Below are 21057 nucleotides of genomic sequence, written 5' to 3' on the forward strand. Positions count from 1 at the left end.
GGTGGTTCGCATGAAAAGTGCAAAGAGCGTTTGTTATTCTTCTCTTTATTTGCTCTGAGGTGCATAACATCCCTGCTCATCCCAGTAAATTACTAACAAAAGGAAAGGGACAAGATAAAAAGATGGGTGGGTAATGTCTGAGACATAACCGGAGTGAAGTAGAATACACTTTTGGCTGTTAATGCGAATGCTACAATTTTGACTATATTCTGATAGGTTATATTAAAACCAGCCATTTCGTTATTTCTAATGGAAATACCAAAATATCGGTACACGTACATCGAAACCTAAAATATTCCAACATATTTATCCTCATACGGTAACCCTGAAAAGAGCATTAAATGAGAGTGAATCGATTCATTGGGCAACAGTAGAGAATCGTATATACTTGTACCACAGAGCACAGACGCCCATCTTCAGCATTCAACTTGTGTAAAATCTCTAACGGTTTCGTAGGTGGATATCCCATCCAAACCAGGTGCGCTACTGTCGTCATGTTTTTTTGTGGCTGAGTTCAACAGAATTGACAGCGGTTATTCCTCTACCCACCCACTGAGACGTCCAAAAAATTGTTTCAAAATCGTTCAACACGGGTCCAACGATGGACGTTCGTTGAATGGTTATTTGGAGCTCAAATGCATGAACCGATAGAGTCCGAATCGGTTGTTTTCTTTGAGCAAGATTCCATACTGAATCCATTCAGGATTTCGAACCGGTTCCGGAATGGATTTGACGGATAGTTGGGATAGGTTGGTGTGGCGGCGCTAGTGTTTATCGTATATTAATTCAAATGTTTACACACGTTTTTTTAAATATTTTTGTTCGATCATGGATGTCTGTTCTCTGTGCTTGTACCGTTACATCGCTATTTCCATTAGAAATGCCGAAATAACTTATTTTAATAAAACCTTTCAGAAATTAGTAAAAATTGCAGCATTCGTATTAACAACTTAACACTTCTACTATTAAAGCTACTTCATTTCGGTAATGTCGTTGACATTACCTACCCATCTTTCTAATCTACAAAAAAAAATTGTTTTGAAAACCTAATAATTGCATAACCTAAGACGATTTAAAGCTACACTTTTGTGAAATCTCGACAAAAACAAAAATACGTGTTAGTCCAACGAGCTTTTTGTCCGGTTGTTGTTGTGAATTATTAAAATTTTGAACATTTTTCAAAGCGTTATGATTGCGATTACAGGAGGAAATGTTGGTTGAATATTTATTAAATTCTCCCAATTAATGTTCTATAGCTATACTATGATCATATTTCCTTAGGAGGCGCGTTTTACCCCATGTTTTCATAAATAATAATATGCTCGAACCTTAACCAAGCAGGTATCTTAGAGTGGAGTTTTCACAATAATGGAGCTTTTCACTTGTGTAACCGCGATATTCGCAAACAAAATAAGTAAAATGCACATTGCGTCATTTAGCCGCACATAAAATAAGCCGGGCTTAATGTGGATACAATTAATCTGTTTTATGGAAAATGTGTTGATAGCATGATGATACGTAAAACTTTTTCTCCGTTTGCTCCGAGGACCGAGTATTTCAAGTTTCCCCTGGTGGTCTAAAATGCTCTATAAACTCGTAAATAAACTTTCCGAAGTAGCTCGTATCAAATCATCAACAAAAAATTATAATATCAGCATCCAATAATCCAACACCATCTCCTTTACACAACGAAACAACCAGTACGCACTACGGCTTGCCAGAGGAAACACACAAATAAATTCAGCAAGGTGCACTCTGGAACGCGTGCCGTGGTGAATTTATCCGTACACGCACCTGACGCCACATATAAGCTAAAGAACAATAGAGAGCGGTTCTCGCACTAAACCACCCTATCGCCAATCCATTTATTTAGCTCTGAAAAAAGAGCTTTCTGCTTTTTCTGTGGTATGTCATCATTGTATCTTCCGTGTATGCTTGAAACTGGCACGTCATTTCATGATTAGAATGAAATGCTATCAGCGCCTGGTGGCAGTCATGGTATCTATTACCTACCATCAAAGAATGTGAGCTGACATGAAACGCAGCAGCTGCTACGCTTACAACGTCAGAACACAAACTAACGAATTTTTCTTGTGTTCCCTTTTTATACGCGTCGCAGTTCATTCGATGAAAAGCGGGCCTTACACGTTCAATATTTTTGTCAATACTAGACAGTATTGACAAAAGTATTGCACGTGTAATGGAAAAAAGTTTTATTGACGATGTGGATTGCAAATGGGATTGAAATATTGTAACAATATCGTCAATACTGGTATTGACAAAAATATTGAACGTGTAAGGGCCGCTAAAAAGATGCAGTCTCAACAACGCTAACTTTTCGAGCGAATTGTACCGACCAATCATGGATCAGATAATTTTTACTTTAATAAAATCCATTATTTCCGCTATTATTAGTAATTGTACGTACTACCGAATTGGATACAAAATTGTTGTACATATTTCCAATTAGATAGCGTAATAATCTTATTTTTTCATTCAGTACAACGGCAGATATTCACGTTTAAAAAATCGGGTAAAATTCCGGCAGAAAATTTAGAAACGGGACCCTATATTGAAACGTTAGAAGTATTCTACTTCAAAATACTTCATGCAGTCAGCCTTCCATATAAAGATTAATGTACTATTTTTGATTGCCAGTCACTGATTTGCTTATGTTCTTCTTTCATGCATTAAATATACTGCAAAGAGAACGAGTCAGTAGGTCAGTTTAGTAGAAAAAACTTCACTGTTTTCAAAATATATTCAGTCACATTCAGTGTGTCCAAAATAGGCTTGGAACACTGTCCAAATTAGTGTGGAAAGGTCCGAAATGTGAAAAATTCATGCTGTGAAGAAATGTCATTTTCGAGTGCATGTCAATGTATAAAACATCCATTGACAGTTTTCTTTCAAGAACAGTAATTTTGGAACAGACTCGTGCATGTATTGCATTAAAAAACATAGGCAAGCAAATATTTTTTGAGCTTCTCGTAATTTCACTTCCTCTAGGGGTCCAAAATTGGTTGGTTACCCTATAACGATTATAACGAACAGCTCATCGCCGTAAGACCACGCGACCATTATCCGGGATTTACTTTCCAGTACACTAATTTTGGTATTCTGGTCTGATGCGATAAGATATAACTAATCTGAAAAATGTATCCAACTCAAAGTATTCTCCATATGTAGGTATGTCGTTATCATTTACCTCAGCTTAAAATGATCACACTTCTCTTCGAAAAGTTTTTTTGTTGGTGGAAATATGCATAAAATAAATTCTGATATCCGCAAGAAATAACTGTTATATCAGCCTAAAAATACAAAATTCAATTCCGATTCCGTTCCAGGCGATGGAGTACCAAGGACGACTGCTGCCTGTACATGCTGTTCGAATACGTCAGCGGCGGTGAACTATTCTCCTACCTCCGGAACGCCGGCCGGTTCGACAATGCAACGGCCAACTTCTACGCGTGTGAAATCGTTCTGGCGCTGGAGTACCTACACACACTTTCGGTCGTGTATCGTGACCTCAAGCCGGAAAACCTGCTGCTAGATCGCGATGGGCACCTCAAAATCACCGACTTCGGGTTTGCGAAGAAGCTGAAGGACCGCACATGGACCCTTTGCGGAACACCGGAGTACTTGGCGCCCGAAATCATCCAATCCAAGGGACACAACAAAGCGGTCGACTGGTGGGCATTAGGTGGGTATCATTCAAACAATTTACGAGTTACTGTAAAAGTCACCAGGTTGAACGATGGTAGTAAATCATTGGCGGACATTGTTTGCAGAGAGCTGCTCATCTTTCACTCTCTTGGCAATCTTAATCAGTTCCTGTCTTAGTTAGGTGACAGTTCAGTAACCCGCAAGTGTGCCAACAAAGACTAATCCTAAAGACGAGCTCAAAGTGATTTATTTTGAAAACACAATAATGGAACGAAAAAAACATGACATAGGTGGTCCACGTGGTTGGACACGTTCATTGACGTTTAAATTAATGATTTTGTGTGTTTTAGGTGTTTTGATTCATGAGATGCTGGTCGGCTATCCACCCTTCTACGACGATAATCCGTTTGGAATTTACGAAAAAATCCTCAGTGGTAAGATTGAATGGTCCCGGCATATCGAGCCGACTGCAAAAGATTTGGTAAAAAAGCTGCTGGTACAGGATAGGACCAAACGTTTGGGCAACATGAAGGTAATTCGTGGTCAAAATCAATTCTATATATATAACCGTTATTTTTTGTAGAATGGTGCAGAGGATGTTAAACGACATCGATGGTTCAAACATCTCGATTGGGATGTCGTGATAAAGAGACAACTGAAGGTAATATACCTATGTAGATAACTATTTAATTTCCATTAACCCCAAGACTTTATTCGGTACCTTTTTGCTGATTGGCAATCAATCGGTTAAATTCAAAATGATTTCTTCTCTTATCAAAATAGATAAAAAAAATACACATCTGCTTCCTTAACACTTCATTTTTTTTCTGTCTAGCCCCCGATAGTACCCAAGTTCGTTAACGAAGGCGACACGGGAAATTTCGACGACTATCCCGAAACAGATTGGAAATCAGCCCGATCGTTGGACAAGATGGAAATGCAGTTGTTTGAGGATTTTTAACTCGTACACTCGGCATACTTTCCTAAACCTGTCTGTACCTAACCCCGTTAAGTCAATGTAGGACCTTAGGACATTGTAGAAAAAAGAAAAACCCAGTTGGCAGTTAGATGCAAACAGATGCTGTTTATCCGCAGGCCATGCTACGCTCGACCCCCAGAAGGGCATACCAATAGCTTTAATATTTAAGTAAAATATTCATAACTAAGTGTTGCTCGTAGTTTCTGCAATATTGTAACACATCCTAGTTATTACCAGTCACAACAGAATCAGCGGGAATCGCATTGTCACTTAATATTAGTTCCCAGCAATGAGTTACTCCCCTCACTCACATTGAGACTAATACCATCCAAACGGAATGTGTTATTTGAACAGAAACAAGCTTGGCTGTAATTGTATAGCTGCTCGACTATGTTTGGGTAGATGGAAGTAGTCGAAGTAGAACGGGTGAAAAACAGCAAAGCAAACCTAGAACTTTTAATGACTCGACAATGCTTTTTACCATAAGTTATTTAAACCACATTCACTGTGATAGTCAAAATGAAATATGTTTAGTAATTCAATATACAATAAGTAATTGATAGGCTAAATGCACTTTATGCCTAACTTAATCAGAGGAAAGTGTTGAAATTGTACAATTCTACTCAAAAGGCAAAACATTAGAAAGATGGGACAGGTACTTTAATGACCTTTTAACGAAAGAGGTGTTAGTATTGAAATAAATTCTAGATTTTATTACCTGAAAACTAAAACATGTTAAGACACTAGAAGAAATCAACCCCACTCAACAAATCAGCTGTATCCTCCATTTGGTCGAACAATGTTTAGACTTGCCGGTTACACACGTTTGTACCATTTCATGTAACTTTGTTTTATTAACGACTAGATACTCATCTTTTATTCTTACGGTAATTTTCATAGTGTTTTTGTTCAAGTTTTCCCTACCATGATGGCAAAATATAGTACCACATAACACAAATCACGTGTGAAACAAACAATAGTGTCTTAAGTAATGATGTTTGAAATAAAGTTATATATGCAATAAAACGACCTTAATTCCTATCTTAAGAACAATATTCCCGATTTAGAACAATTGAATGCAATCTTACAGTGCAAACATTTTCTCTATTCTTCTATTCGACTGACTGCTCAATTGGCGGTAGTTTTCATCGTCAGACTGATATACCCAAGAGGTGCCACTGTTGGGACGATCTTCAGAACCAGTACTGCCTCGACCCGAACCGTCAGCACTCAGACGTTTCTGATCACAGGTGCAAACACAAATCCGCGGTCGATCGATTGCGCAATCTCTTCCTCGACGCTTCTTCAAAATAAGGTCATTCTTAGTGCGGATTTTAAAATGAAAAAAAAAACTTCCAGTGAGCTTACCATCAATTCAGTTTCCTTGAACCAACAGCTTTCTAGTTCTTGACGCTCATTCCGCAACTGCTTGGCAGTACATTCGCGATCCATTTTTGTTCCGGAAAATCGAAACAAGCCGCGCGTATTTTTGTTTCCGAACCGAAATTTACCTGCAAGGCTTTATCGAATTTAATGAATACAGTACGGTATACTACCGTTGGGTATATACAGTAAAATGGTACTCACGAAAATCTTCCTCTGTCGATAGTCTTCACCGGGGATTTAAACTTTTCGTAGCAATCTTCGATGGTGGAATAGTCGGTGTATCGGCTGGATTTGTTACTGCTACGAGAACTGGTGAAACATCCAATTGTTAACCCACGTAACCAACGGTTCATTTCGTAGTTTTCAGGTTCAAGATGAAATAAGAAACGTCGAATTCCTGAAATTTAATATACAATATTTCAATGTTTTCTTTATTATTCAATGTCATTTCAATCCAATATGAAAGCGGAAACGGTTTCAGTCAAACCCATTCCGGAACCGGGTTGGAATCCTGAACTCAACCTCTACGAACGGTTGTTTTCAAAATCGTCCAATGAATGCCATTCGTTGGACCAACGTTGGACGACGTCTAAATAACCGTTCAACAGACGTCCATCGTTGAACCCGTGTTGAACGATTTTGAAATAATTTTTGGGCTTCTCAACCCAGTTAAGCTCAGCCGGAAATGAACCGGAATTCCGGCTGGTTCCAGTTCGCATTCCGGCTCCTGTGACACAACCGATTCTAGTAAGAATAGGTTGTGTCACTGGAGCCGGAAAACGAACTAGAACCAGCCAGAATTCAAGTTCGTTTCCAGCTGAACTTTGCTGGGAATGCGCAGCTACACGCTCATTAAGAGTTATACAAAATTTGAGTTCGGAGACGTCCAAAAATTGTTTCAAAATCGTTCAACACGGGTCCAACGATGGACGTTCGTTGAACGGTTATTTGGACGTTGTCCAAATTGGTCCAATGAACGTCCTTCATTGGACGATTTTGAAACCAACCGTTCTTAGAGGGTGGAGTCGGAATACTAGCTGGGACCAGCCGGAATTCCGGTTCATTTCCGGCTCAACTTTACTGGGACCCTTCAAACCATTTCAGAGCCGATTCGGAACTCCCCACCCTCTAAGAACGGTTGGTTTCAAAATCGTCCAATGAAGGACGTTCATTGGACCAATTTGGACAACGTTAAAATAACCGTTCAACAAACGTCCATCGTTGGACTCGTGTTGAACGGTTTTGTAATAATTTTTTGGACGTCTTGGTGGGCAGATAAACTCATTCCGGAACCGGTTCGGATTTCGAATGGAGTCATTATCCCACTGAGACGTGCAAAAACTTGTTTCAAAGTCGTTCAACACGGATCCAACGATGGACATTTGTTGAACGGTTATTTGTACGTCCAAATTGGTCCAACGAACGTCCATCATTGGACGATTTTGAAACCAACCGTTCTTAGAGGGATGGATTCCAAATCAAATGCTACAACCGATTCCGACTCAGAATCAGTTGTTGCATCCCACTGAGACGTCCAAAAAATTGTTTCAAAATCGTTCAACACGGGTCCAACGATGGACGTTTGTTGAACGGTTATTTGGACGTTGTCCAAATTGGTCCAAGGAACGTCCTTCATTGGACGATTTTGAAACCAACCGTTCTTAGAGGGATTTGATTTGGAATCCAAACTGACTCCATTCAGGATTCCGAATCAAATTCCGAATGGTTGGACCGGGCGGGTGTGTTGAACGATTTTGAAACATTTTTTTGGATTTCTCAACCCATTTAAGCTCAGCCGGAAATGAGCTGGAATTCCGGCTGGTTCCAGTTCACATTCCGGCTCCAGCGACACAGCCGATTCTAATTAGAATCGGTTGTGTCACTGGAGCCGGAATACGAACTGGAACCAGCCAGAATTCCACCGACCCACCGTCGGAAGCAAGCGAACTTGTGATCCATTCCTTTGGCCCGCTTACTCAAACATAGGGTCTATCCCTAGTTTAAGTCTAACTGAGCGGTAGCGAAATCGGACAGCACGCGCAAAAGCGATGTGGCGTAGCCACATTGGGTGGTGGACACAAAATAAAATTGGCAACGCTAGCAAAATGTAAACACAAATGAACACTCCGGATGAACCTATCGTCAATTGACATTTCGACGAGTTTTGATTCGAGCCAATAATATGGGTTCTAATTTGAGTAGAACCAGTAGAACTAACTCATCTCTTGAGCAGCGATGCCATATGTGAAGACATGTCTTCATTTTGAAGACATTTGAAAGGTTGTGAAGACGGGTTTTTAATTTTAAAGACAAATTTGTTTCGATTGTCTGTCCAATTTCTGGCAGAATTCTGGCTCAAAAGGTAAAACCGATTCAGAATCCTGGTCGGTGAAGACAAATAGACATTTTTTCATGAAATGTGAAAACATTTGAAAAATATACCTGGTATCCCTGCTCTTGAGTAATCATTAAATTTTCGAAGTTCTGAGTGAAAAAGTAGCTTTTTTTTAGTTCCCAAAAAAGTGTAGAGTCAGTCGACGACTTAAACTTAAACAAGAGCTGATCGTTCATAAAACTAGAAGCACAGAAAACAGACAGTTCAGTCACAGAGAACAGACATCCATGATCGAACAAAAATATTTAAAAAACGTGTGTAAACATTTGAATTAATATACGATACACACTAGCGTCGCCACACTAACCTATCCCAACTATCCGTCAAATCCATTCCGGAACCGGTTCGAAATCCTGACTGGATTCAGTATGGAATCTTGCCCAAAGAAAACAACCGATTCCGACTCTATCGGTTAATGCATTTGAGCTGTAATTCATGCTGGAAGTCCGAACCGGTTCCGGACTAGTTTGACTGGGTAAAGGAATAACCGCCATTCCGGAATTGGTTCGGATTTCTGAATGGAATCTTTATGGATTCCAAATCAAATGCAACAACCGATTCCGACTCAGAATCGGTTGTTGCATTTGATTTGGAATCCATACTGACTCCAATCAGGATTCCGAATCAAATTCCGAATGGTTTGACCGGGTCGGAGTGGATTCAGCATGGATTCTAACTCAAATACATCGACCGATTGAGTCGGAATCGGTTGTATCATTGGATCCTAATCATTGGATACTAACTAGAGCCAGCCAGAATTCTGACTCATTTTCCTGCTGATCTTTACTGGGACGTGCTATAATCCAGTCAAACTCATTACGAATCCGATTCGGAATCCGGAATGGAACCTGTATGGATTCTAGCGCAAATGCATCTACCTATTCCGGTTCAATCGGTTGATGCATTTGAGCCAGAATCCATACTGAATGTATACAGGATTTTGAATTAATTTACGAATGGTTTGACCGGGATTTCCCTGCTATAAAATGAATTCGCGCGCGCACGTGCGAAGGAAGTGAACACGCCGTTTATTATCTGTCATATCATCTGACCATGACGATCTGTGGAAAATGTCATTCAAACAGCCAGCAAATAAACACAAAAGAAATACCTTCAGCGGCGGCACAGTTGTAACGCGTCCTTCGGAAAAAAAGTATTATTCTTTTTAGTTTCGCTGGAAGGTTCCCGGTATCAGCAGTGTTTTTTTTTTGAATCTCAAGAATACGACTATCCGAAAAAACCTATTGGAAATTTACAATTCGAGTGCAAACAGGAAAACATTCCGAGTCTCGCTCAAGAAAAATGGGAGAAGCTCACGACTGGCGACCTTTTGTTTACGGAGGTGTTGCATCGATTACGGCAGAATTCGGTAATAAGCTGTAAAACCTTATCATTTGCTTGTGATTTACATCATTGTTTTATTTACCAATTGTCTCCGAGCGAGATGCTTATGCAATCGAAGGGTGGATCATTCATTTTTACATCTTTACATAAAACAGGTACGTTCCCTATTGACACAACAAAAACGAGGCTGCAAATTCAGGGACAAATAATCGATCAATCGCTTACGGAGCTTAAATATCGGGGTATGACAGATGCTTTCATTAAAATATCCAAACAGGAAGGCATAAAGGCGTTATATTCAGGGTAAGCAATTTAATTATTCGATTGTGATTGTGGTGTTTGATTAGCTCCCTATATTTTCAGTATTTGGCCAGCCGTACTGCGACAGGCTACGTACGGGACGATTAAGTTCGGAACTTACTACACACTCAAAAAGGTAGCAACGGAAAAGGGTTGGCTGCTGGATAAGGCTGGGAATGAGAATGTGTGGTGTAATGCCGGCTGTGCGGCGGTAGCTGGAGCCGTTTCCAGCGCCATTGCCAATCCCACGGATGTGCTGAAGGTGCGGATGCAAGTACACGGGAAGGGTACAAATAATGCTGGTTTGGTACGATGCTTCAAGGAGATTTATGTGCACGAGGGGGTGCGAGGGCTGTGGCGGGTATGTTAAAAATAATATTCCGCTGTAGGTGTACAAAACTGTATCTTGGCTGATTACAGGGGGTTGGTCCTACGGCTCAGCGAGCGGCTGTGATAGCGGCAGTAGAACTGCCAGTTTACGATTTTTGTAAGATGCATTTGATGGAGACGTTCGGAGATCAGGTGGCGAATCATTTTACGTGAGTTGATGCATCTGATGTTTGCATAGGTTCTATTGACAAATAGTACACATTTTTTTGCAGATCGAGTTTTATTGCCAGTTTAGGAAGTGCCATTGCGTCAACGCCTATTGACGTGATTAGAGTAAGTAATGTTTTCAAATAACGTCAAGCTCATACATTGTTTCAAATCTTTATGAGATTATTTATTGCTCGAATCAATGACGTATAGCTGCATACAATTGAAGCGCGAGCCGGACCGGCTCCGAAGAAGATTATGACTTAATTATATTTTTTTACTTCTTTTTAGACTCGTTTGATGAACCAACGGCGCGTCCAATTGCAAGTACACAACCTTGGATCTGGCGGCGGGGGTGGTGTAGCAGGCGGAGGTATCTCCGGATCCACCACGGCGGTTGCAACCGCCAGTCGGAAAATTTACACTGGTAGTCTGGACTGTGCTATTCAAACCGTGCGGAACGAAGGATTTCGGGCATTGTACAAGGGTTTCGTACCGACCTGGGTTCGGATGGGACCGTGGAACATAATCTTCTTCATCACCTACGAACAGCTGAAGCGAATGTATTAGATTGTTAGAATCGAAACATTTCCAGGCATACTAACACACGCTGATATGTGTACTGTTGATGATAAGTAGGAAAATTGAATCTTGAATAGAGTTGGATGTTAGTGAAAGTGTGCGAAGTAAGCAAGCAAGAGAATGTGTTTTTGGTGCTCAATCTCCTACAGTTAATGAATAGCATTTGCTTGTTTTTAGAAGATTAATCAATTATTCTCTACGTTTATACCAAAGTCATTTTTAATTATGCATTTCTGTTTTAGAGCAAAAAATTCTTTGGCATTTAACGAAGAGTATCGCAGTTGTTAAACCACTTGTATTAGAATATATAAATTTGCAGCCAGGATAATTATTTGTCTCATACAAAAGTGCCCAAGCTCGTTCCCAATTTAGTTTGTCGGCTCAGCCGATTTATCTCCGAGTGTATAACATTATAAAATGTAAGCGTATTTTGAGGATGATAAAAATTATTGGGTGGTTTATTCGTCATGGAAAAAATGCTACATTCGAATGTTTAACACGATTTCACATGGGATCCTACCGCCACAGAGAACAGACGTCCATCTGCAGCATTCAACTTGTGTAAAATCTCTAACGGTTTCGAAGGTAGTTTGGATATCTAAACCAGGTGCGCTACTGTCGTCATGTTTTTTTGTGGCTGAGTGCGACAGAATTGACAGCGGTTATTCCTCTACCCAGTCAAACTAGTCCGGAACCGATTCGGACTTCCAGCATGAATTCCAGCTCAAATGCGTCAACCAATAGAGTCGGAATCGGTTGTTTTCTTTGAGCTAGATTCCATGCAGAATCCATCCAGGATTTCGAATCGGTTCCGGAATCGATTTGACGGATAGTTGGGATAGGTTGGTGTGGCGGCGCTAGTGTTTTTAGTATATTAATTCAAATGTTTACACACGTTTTTTAAATATTTTTGTTCGATCATGCCCGGTCAAACCATTCGGAATTTGATTCGGAATCCTGAATGGAGTCATTATGGATTCCAAATCAAATGCTACAACCGATTCTGAGTCGGAATCGGTTGTTGCATTTGATTTGGAATCCATAATGACTCCATTCAGAAATCCGAACCGGTTCCGGAATGAGTTTACCCAGTTAAACTCATTCCGGAACCGGTTCGGATTTCTGAATGGAGTCATTATGGATTCCAAATCAAATGCAACAACCGATTCCGACTCAGAATCGGTTGTTGCATTTGATTTGGAATCCATACTGACTCCATTCAGGATTCCGAATCAAATTCCGAATGGTTTGACCGGGTAACTGGGTGGATGTCTGTTCTCTGTGCTACCGCTATACACTAATTTAGATTGGAGCAAAAGTTTGAATTTCTAGAGCTTGCACGGATAAATGTTCACGAACGATTAGTATAAATAAACGCAAATCTAAATTCTTATAGTTAACTATTTAAAAGATACAAAATAATACCAAATAAGTAATTAGTAACGAACATAGGTAGCTGTTAGCAATCCGCCGTACGTACTCGTGTAAGTAGATGTTATTGCCAATTTATATTTTCAGAACAAATAAATGAACATTGCTATGCAGTCAATAGTGTGATGTTTGATAGCAGATACCGTTTTCGATGACATCGCAGAAGTGCCAATGGAACATACCCATTTTGGACTTTTACTTAAGGAGCAGACATGTGAAATCCAGGAACGCACGCTTGTTGCTAGGCACCAACGCGCTTGTTTACATTCACTGAAGAAATAAAATTTCTTAAGGTTGGAGAGTAGGGTGGGACAAAAATTAGATTCCAGCTCCGAGCAACTTTTTAGGTACCATTTGGGTCCTAGAACAACTGTGCAAATTCCTAGCTCGATCGGTGAAACTATATTTTCGCGCCCACTGTTTAAAATTTACATGGGAATTTGTATGGGAAAATTAACTTTTACAAAATAATTCCTCCAGGAGTCGCCCATTACTTCCTAAAAATAAATCGTTAAATGACTTTTAAAGGAAATTTAACAAAGAAACAAAGTCTCGAAAACCACAAAACGATATGACGCTTGAGAAAAAAGTTATTAAGCAGAAACTGATTGATGGTCTGACGATTGATAAAATATTCATTTTCTCTAGCACCACTGCTGTTGGTTGTCCAATTATACGCAATTTTGTTTTAATCCTCCCTTAATGTGTCTAAATCGTTTATCTACACTATTTGGCCACTTCGCAAGGTTTGGAGGGATAAATTGAGGCTTCTTTTGTACATAAGAAAAGAAAGTTGAAACTTTTTGTATATAATTAGACTGTCAGAAGCAGTGATGCTATGAAAAGTGAAATTTTCATCAATCTTCAAAACATCAATCGGTTTTTGTTTAATAACTTTTTCCACAAGCATCAAATCGTTTTGAAGCCTTCTAGACTTTGTTTCCTGGACAAATTTTCTATAAAAATCAGACATCTATTTATTTTTAGGAGGTAAGGGGCAACTCTTGGAAGAATTAATTTGCAGAAAACAATTTCCCCATACGAAATCCCATGTAAACTTTAAACCGCGGGCGCAAAAATATAGTTTCACCGATCGAGCTGAAAATTTGTAGAGTTCTTCTGGGAGCTAAATGGGACTTAAAAAGTTACTCGGAGCCAAATTTTATTTTTTTCATATAACCATGTCCCACTCTATTGGACAGAGCAAGGGAAAAAATTCGCAAACGAAAAAAGCAGTTTTTTTCCACACCGTATGTCAGATCTTCATAAAAATCAATCAGCAGTACTGTAACAACATTCTACCACAGAGAACAGACGTCCATCTTCAGCATTCAACTTGTGTAAAATCTCTAACGGTTTCGAAGGTAGTTGGGATCAAGGTGCTTAGAGTTCTAAGGTGATTCGTCTTTGGCAGTAACTAGGTGAGGAGTGAGGTAAGCGTGCAGCATACTGCGGGGAAGAAAAATGACAGCGAACAACTTTGTTTACCGCCTGAAATCTAAGCAAACATATGGAGAGAACTAGTAAACAATGTTGTTAGCTGTCATTGCTAAAACCAACATGGCTGATCGGCGTTTTTGAGGATCGGATCACCTGAAAATAAAAACTCCTTGGTTGGGATATCCAACCCACTGAGACGTCCAAAAAATTGTTTCAAAATCGTCCAACACGGGTCCAGCGATGGACGTGCGTTGAACGGTTATTTGGACGATGTCCAAATTGGTCCAACGAACGTCCTTCATTGGACGTTTTTGAAACCAACCGTTCTTAGAGGGAAACCAGGTGCGCTACTGTCATGTTTTTTTGTGGCTGAGTTTGACAGAATTGACAGCGGTTATTCCTCAACCCAGTCAAACTAGTCCGGAACCGGTTTGGACTTCCAGCATAAATTCCAGCTCAAATGCATCAACCGATAGAATTGGAATCGGTTGTTTTCTTTGAGCAAGATTCCATACTGAATCCATTCAGGATTTCGAACCGGTTCCGGAATGGATTTGACGGATAGTTGGGATAGGTTGCAGTGGCGGCGCTAGTGTTTAGCGTATATTAATTCAAATGTTTACACATGTTTTTTAAATATTTCTGTTCGATCATGGATATCTGTTCTCTGTGGTTCTCAGTGATTTAACGTATATTCTCAGAGAATAGATGCCCTCTAAGAACGGTTGGTTTCAAAATTGTCCAATAAAGGACGTTCGTTGGACGAATTTGTACAACGTCCAAATAACCGTTCAACAAACGTCCATCGTTGGACCCGTGTGGAACGATTTTGAAACAATTTTTTGGACGTCTCAGTGGGTGTCCATCTTCAGAATTTAACTTGTGTAAAAATTACTAACGTTTTCGAAGGTACCCAGTGAGCAAATTTTCTGGCAGAGACCGCTCTGCTAGATTTCTGTAAGTCTTGGTTTGGCAGCCCTGTCAGATTTCTGCGCGTATCCTGTCGGGTTAGTTGAGCTAGGGCGAACTCGGTTTCGCTCGCGTTTTCTGGCAAATTTTGACAGGAATCGAGCAACACCCTGGCAACTCGGACATAAACTGTGCAAAGATCCTGGCAATTCCTACCTGGTAGAATTTAGCACGAATCGAGCAAAACATCTGACAAAGATGTGGCAGCAAGTGTGCAGAGATCTTGGCCGTACATTTCTGGCTAGATTCTGGATAAAAGTGAGCAGCATCGGTTGGTTTAACCGCTTCTGTCAGAAACGGTTGTTGCATTTGAGCGAATTCGTTGTCAGAATTCTCGCACAAATCGCGCAAAATGCTCGCAGAAACTCTGCCAGCATCAATTTCGCTTTGCTCAACTTTTGCTAACTTTCTGCTTGCCACGCTGACCTGGTAGTTGGTAGTAAACCACCCAGTAAAGCTCAGCTGGAAATGAACCGGAATTCCGGCTGGTTCCAGTTCGTATTCCGGCTCCAGTGACACAACCGATTCTAACTAGAATCGGTTGTGTCACTGGAGCCGGAATACGAACTGGAACCAGCCGGAATTCCGGTTCATTTCCGGCTGAGCTTAACTGGGCAGGTGCGCTACTGCCCGGTCAGCGTGGCAAGCAGAAAGTTAGCAAAAGTTGAGCAAAGCGAAATTGATGCTGGCAGAGTTTCTGCGAGCATTTTGCGCGATTTGTGCGAGAATTCTGGCAACGAATTCGCTCAAATGCAACAACCGTTTCTGACAGAAGCGGTTAAACCAACCGATGCTGCTCACTTTTATCTAGAATCGAGCCAGAAATGTACGGCCAAGATCTCTGCACGCTTCCTGCCACATCTTCGTCAGATGTTTTGCTCGATTCGTGCTAAATTCTACCAGGTACACGGAAAGAATGTGGTACCCAAAACGTGGGTAAAAAATCCTCAGCGGTTAGTTTCAGTGCTGCGAACTTAAAATTAGGTATTTTTTTTTGCAAATGGCGATTACTCCTTGAGTGTGTAAAATAGTTGAACCTCAATTTTGGGTAATTTGAAAATAGTAAACAAACCGCTATCGGCCGTAATGTTTTTAATTGCGTGAAAAAAGTGTGAATGCGAAATTGGTCTCGTATCAAACGAGAGAAACTAGAGGATGTTGAACGAACCGGTATCGTAAAATTCTGCTGAAGGTAGTGAATTGACCAGCCGAGACATAGCTGCAAACAGCAACCATCAACATCCCGCGACACGCATTCCCGTGATTTTGTAAACATAAAACATGCAAACGCCACGCGGTCAAACACGTTACCATACAAATACTAGAGCCCTTAGCGAACAAACCTGGTCACACACGCGAACTGGCAATCGCCATCGACAGCCAATTTATCTCTGCAAGATGAATTACTCCGGCCTATTCGATATCAAAGTTGAGCCTAGCGGCCCCAAATTTAATAAAAATATGTGGTGATTTGATGATTTTTGAAAAATATATTTATGTTCACTTTTCTTCTAGGGAAGAACCACTATGGAGCGGCAGCTCGTTCAGTGAGCCCTTTGCGCGACTTCCGAAGGGACAAGTAACCAGATTGATTTTGTCTACTGGGTAAGTTGTCTTTGCGCTGCGTTGCGAAGCCCGGTGCTATTTGTAGATTACATATTAACGATTATCATGTTGCTTATAGGTAATTTTACTCATCTTGCTCGATCATCTTCACTGGTACTAAGGATAGAACAGGAAATTTTGATGTGATACCTACGTAAAGGTAAGCCACGGACTCAGCGACGCTTCCATAAGTATTACGGAGTTGGATTGCAGAACAGGTATTGTCTAGAATTCGCCACAAACAGACAATGCGACCACAAAATGAATATGGTTTTATGCGGTTGTTTGGTTAGTCTCCGAGCACGCGAATATTCAGAGCAAACCTATATTTGGGTAAGCTGTCCTTCTATAGATTTAGTAAAGACCACATGATTTGAAAATATAAAAATGTATACGAATAACCCACAGCTTTATTTATTGTTTTAGGTGACGCCAAATTGCGCTGGATGATCATGCCATCAAAGCACGACGAATACGCATGGAAACAACATGTCAATTATAAATAGTTTAACCGCTGATGAGCAATCAGGTGATACGTTCGATTAGCACGACATGCAGGTATATATCCATGGATAAACAGTTGATGTCAATAGAAAGTTGTCACTGATGCCAATTCTTCTTCTTCTAGTTCTGGTTATTTTCCGTCGGCCTTTTTCCGCTCCGAGGCCAAGCACCGACACCAGAGAGGTAACGACTCCCACTATCTGGACTAGATATCCACCCATCAACTCATGGACCGGGGACCAACGGCTTTACTTCCCTTCCGAAGGATGCTGTGACCTCAGATTTTTCTCAGATTTCTCGACTGGGATTGAACCCAGACCAACTGGGGTGAGAGGCGGTCACGCTTACCACCCAACCATCGGCGACGTCCACTGATGCCAATGACACCACGCTTGGCTTCTTCCAGATCCTTTTTCGATTATACTAACACGTGGCAAGACGCTGACATACCCCTGATATATCTACCATTTCCAAACGAAAGTTCTAATGGCTGCATTAATAATTACAATAATACGTATTCTATTTCGTGTAACGTATAATTTGAGTTAAGCATGAATCATCAAGTTTTGCGATAGGAGCTAAAGCTTGATTATTTAACTTTTTCGCATGCCAGTTTTCGAAATATTTTAGGAATAAAAAATGCTTTAACATAAGAATGTGCGAATTATGTCAAATAGGAGAGTAGTGGTACAGAAAAAATACAACATGCAATTAAACGGTATCGATCCAAAATCAGATCCAAAATTCACTGTGTGTTAGTATCAGGCCAAATTAACAAAAAACATTTATAGGGATATGTGATTAAATTTAATGATATTAATGAATTTAGTGTGATGTTAATGCTGTGTACTACATTTGTTGAAGAAATAATAAAATACATACCATTTTTCTTAAAATTTATCATACATTTGAGAATTTCAATAATATTGAGCAATTTTAGTTAAAAACTACCTAATATAAAGTAAAGCACCGCGAACTTAATTTTGCGGAAAAATTACTCATTTTTGAGAAACACCAGAGGATCTCAAGTTGGGTAAAAATTACTCATTTTTGAGAAACACCAGCGGATCTCAAGTTGGGTAAAAATTACCTATTTTTGAGAACCTTCAATATTACCCACTGATTGGGTAATGGGCATTTTACCTAATTTTGATGGGATGAACTTTAGTCCGAGATGGGTATTTTTTGCTCGAAAAAAGGTTACTGAATCTTAGCGTGCAGGGATTGCCAGGATCTTTGCACAGTTTATATCCGAGTTATGCCAGGGTTTAGCTCGGTTCCTGCCAAAATTTGCCAGAAAACGCGAGCGAAACCGAGTTCGCCCTAGCTCAACTAACCCGACAGGATACGCGCAGAAATCTGACAGGGCTGCCAAACCAAGACTTACAGAAATCTAGCAGAGCGGTCTTTGCCAGAAAATTTGCTCACTGGGTGTCGTTATGTTTTTTAGTGGCTGAGTTCGACTGAAATGACAGCGGTTATTCCTCTACCCAGTCAAACTAGTCCGGAACCGGTTTGGACTTCCAGTATGAATTCCAGCTCAAATGCATGAACCGATAGAGTCGGAATCGGTTGTTTTCTATTGAGCAAGATTCCATACTGAATCCATTCAGGATTTCGAACCGGTTCAGGAATGGATTTGACGGATAGTTGGGATAAGTTGGTTTGGCGGCGCTAGTGATTATCGCATATTAATTCAAACCACACGTTTTTTAAATATTTTTGTTCGATCATGGATGTCTGTTCTCTGTGGAGAAAGTAATGAACAAGAAACCTGTTGTGTGACACAACTTGTGTCGCTTCTCACAGGAACTTTCTTTCCAGCGGTGAATGCACATTAAACTACGCTGCTGATCAGAAATAAATTAATTTATTTTTAACTTTTTTATGTCTCTGTTTAGTTTGGTATTCTCATCTTTGGATCGTTTGAAATTGAAAAGTTAAATTAGACAGAATATAAACATTAAACATACTATTCGGCTTACTGTACTGATAATTCTTCCTCCTGTTAGGTTAATTAAGTTAATAATTTTAATTGTATGCATTTTGTCTTGTGTTTTCTTTGTCCTCTTTCTTCGCCGTCGCTAGTCGGATTTTTTTTTTAATAATTAGAATAGAATTTCCTCTCATATTGTTTTAGTTATATATATTTTTTGCTTACTGTCTCAAGTACAACGAAGCGTTTGTGTCAACCCCGATCAAGGAGATATTCGATAAAATTAGTAAAACATAACACCAAATGTTTTTATTTGCTTTCTTTTACTCTTTTGGAGCACTTTTTCATGCAATTTTCTTTGTAACCGATAGCTGGTACGCACTTTGCAGTGAATAGTGCACTCGATTCGTTTATGTTCATTGTTCATACTGTATCATAATATACATAGTGTAGCAGACTTTTGAAAACTGTACTGTTTTACTTCCTGTTCTCCTTCGTTAAGTATAGAATATAGAAACCCGTGTAAGTGTGTTTTCCAGCTTATTTTACTATATCGTACGCATATTTACAAAGTTGCTGACCGGAAATTGATTGAGAATTATGGCGTGCTATGGAAGTTTACTGAAGTGAAATTTGCAGAATTATTACAATGACAAATTAAAAAGCTGTTTCCAAAAGTTAAAGTGAAGGAACGTATTTTGTTTCACGAATCAATTACTGCAGTCTCCAATAGTCTTTAGGGGTCATGCATAAATGACGTATCATTTTAGGGGGTAGGGGGGGTACACCAAATTTGTGACGAAGTGTGACGAGGGGGAGGGTAGGGTCAGAAGTTGTGCGACGTAGCATTAAGTTTAAATTTTTTGGCGGGCATCAAAACCCATTAATTAGAGAAAACAATTTAATGTTCCTCCATTCCTAAGTTGATTTTCACGCGGTTTTTCATTTTGTAAATTTTACTGTTCAGCGGAATGGCAGGCTCGCAAAGAAAAGGATAGATTTTTCATGCGGATTTAAATTTCCACATTAGTTAGCTAATATTGCTAACTAGTAGACTAGTATATTGGTAGCTGAATTAAATTTTCTTTCGGATTCAATCAAAGAAAATTTAGTAATTTAGTTGAGCTTATGCTTCCTAAAATCGTTGGCAGCTGCAGGATTATGAACTTTTCTTCATGCTTTATGACACGTAAAATTCTAAATAAAACTATCCACACTATATTTGTCATGAAATAGGCTTCTTTTGTAGGCAATTTGCTGTTATAATGAAAATGTTGATAAAAGTCGTCAAAAATTTTGTAAGGACATATATTTAAAAGAATTGAAAAACATATGTAATTTGTTCATCTTCCGGTCACGTTGCGGGGGGGGGGGGGGGGGGGGGTTAGAGATATGCTACGTCATTTACAAGGGGGAGGTTGGAATTTTGTGACCAAATGCTACGAGGGGGGAGGGAGGGGTCGAAAATCGCCAGAAAAAAGCTACGTCATTTGTGTACGGCCCCTTATGTATGCAAGGGATGACGGTATCGGTTCAGAATGGTTTTTGAAAGTGTTTCCATAATTTGGGTTTCAAGTTACACCAATCTACAATTCGAACCGAGGATCGTCCAAGTGATTGAGTTGTGTAAGAATGCTCTGGTCATAGAGAACAGACGTCCATCTTCGGCATTCAACTTGTGTAAAAATCCCTAATGTTCTCGAAGATGGTTGGGATATCTCCACCAGGCGCGCTACTGTCATAAAGTTTTTTAGTGGCTGAGTTCGACTGAATTGACACCGGTTATACCCAGTTAAGCTCAGCCGGAAATGAACCGGAATTCTGGCTGGTTCCAGTTCGCATTCCGGCTCCAGTGACACAACCGATTCTAGTTAGAATCGGTTGTGTCACTGGAGTCCGTGTACGAACTGGAACCAGCCAGAATTCCAGTTCAATTCCGGCTGAGCTTTACTGGGTACCTCTACACATCCAAACCATTCCGGA

The 21057-nt window shown here is 40.0% G+C and overlaps 3 protein-coding genes and 1 long non-coding RNA gene across 5 annotated transcripts in view; 3 read left to right on the forward strand and 1 right to left on the reverse strand.

Moving 5' to 3' along the window:
* The window catches only part of LOC131694087 (cAMP-dependent protein kinase catalytic subunit PRKX), a 215859-nt gene extending 210188 nt beyond the window's left edge, over window positions 1–5671 (forward strand). Inside the window, exons 5-8 of the mRNA XM_058982463.1 lie at window positions 3348–3703; window positions 4017–4198; window positions 4250–4327; window positions 4502–5671. Coding sequence (XP_058838446.1) covers window positions 3348–3703; window positions 4017–4198; window positions 4250–4327; window positions 4502–4627 — 742 coding nt within the window. The 3' untranslated portion in view covers window positions 4628–5671. The remainder of the gene's footprint in view (window positions 1–3347; window positions 3704–4016; window positions 4199–4249; window positions 4328–4501) is intronic.
* A 58-nt stretch (window positions 5672–5729) lies between these two features.
* On the reverse strand, window positions 5730–6435 carry LOC131694089 (uncharacterized). Its single transcript, XM_058982466.1, has 3 exons — window positions 6233–6435; window positions 6014–6164; window positions 5730–5948 (listed from the first exon to the last, which is right to left on the reverse strand). Exons 1-3 carry the CDS (start codon window positions 6382–6384, stop codon window positions 5730–5732), a joined length of 522 nt encoding a protein of 173 aa, XP_058838449.1. The 5' UTR covers window positions 6385–6435.
* Window positions 6436–9486: 3051 nt separating this feature from the next.
* LOC131691707 (mitochondrial uncoupling protein Bmcp) lies at window positions 9487–12132 on the forward strand. The gene is made up of 6 exons (XM_058978315.1): window positions 9487–9795; window positions 9926–10073; window positions 10134–10431; window positions 10491–10609; window positions 10673–10733; window positions 10899–12132. The coding sequence occupies exons 1-6, from the start codon at window positions 9729–9731 to the stop codon at window positions 11175–11177; spliced, it is 972 nt and encodes a 323-aa protein (XP_058834298.1). The 5' UTR covers window positions 9487–9728; the 3' UTR covers window positions 11178–12132.
* A 3920-nt stretch (window positions 12133–16052) lies between these two features.
* Window positions 16053–17972, forward strand: LOC131690677 (uncharacterized). 2 transcript variants are annotated; one of them, XR_009305622.1, is made up of 5 exons: window positions 16053–16221; window positions 16545–16634; window positions 16714–16967; window positions 17061–17192; window positions 17263–17972. It is a non-coding gene; the product is annotated as an uncharacterized LOC131690677 (long non-coding RNA). The 2 variants fall into 2 exon arrangements; XR_009305621.1 differs by having other exon boundaries at window positions 16060–16634.
* Window positions 17973–21057: the final 3085 nt, after the last annotated feature.

This window comes from Topomyia yanbarensis, chromosome 3 (assembly GCF_030247195.1).
Source record: "Topomyia yanbarensis strain Yona2022 chromosome 3, ASM3024719v1, whole genome shotgun sequence".
In the NCBI taxonomy this organism is placed as follows: Eukaryota; Metazoa; Arthropoda; class Insecta; order Diptera; family Culicidae; genus Topomyia; species Topomyia yanbarensis.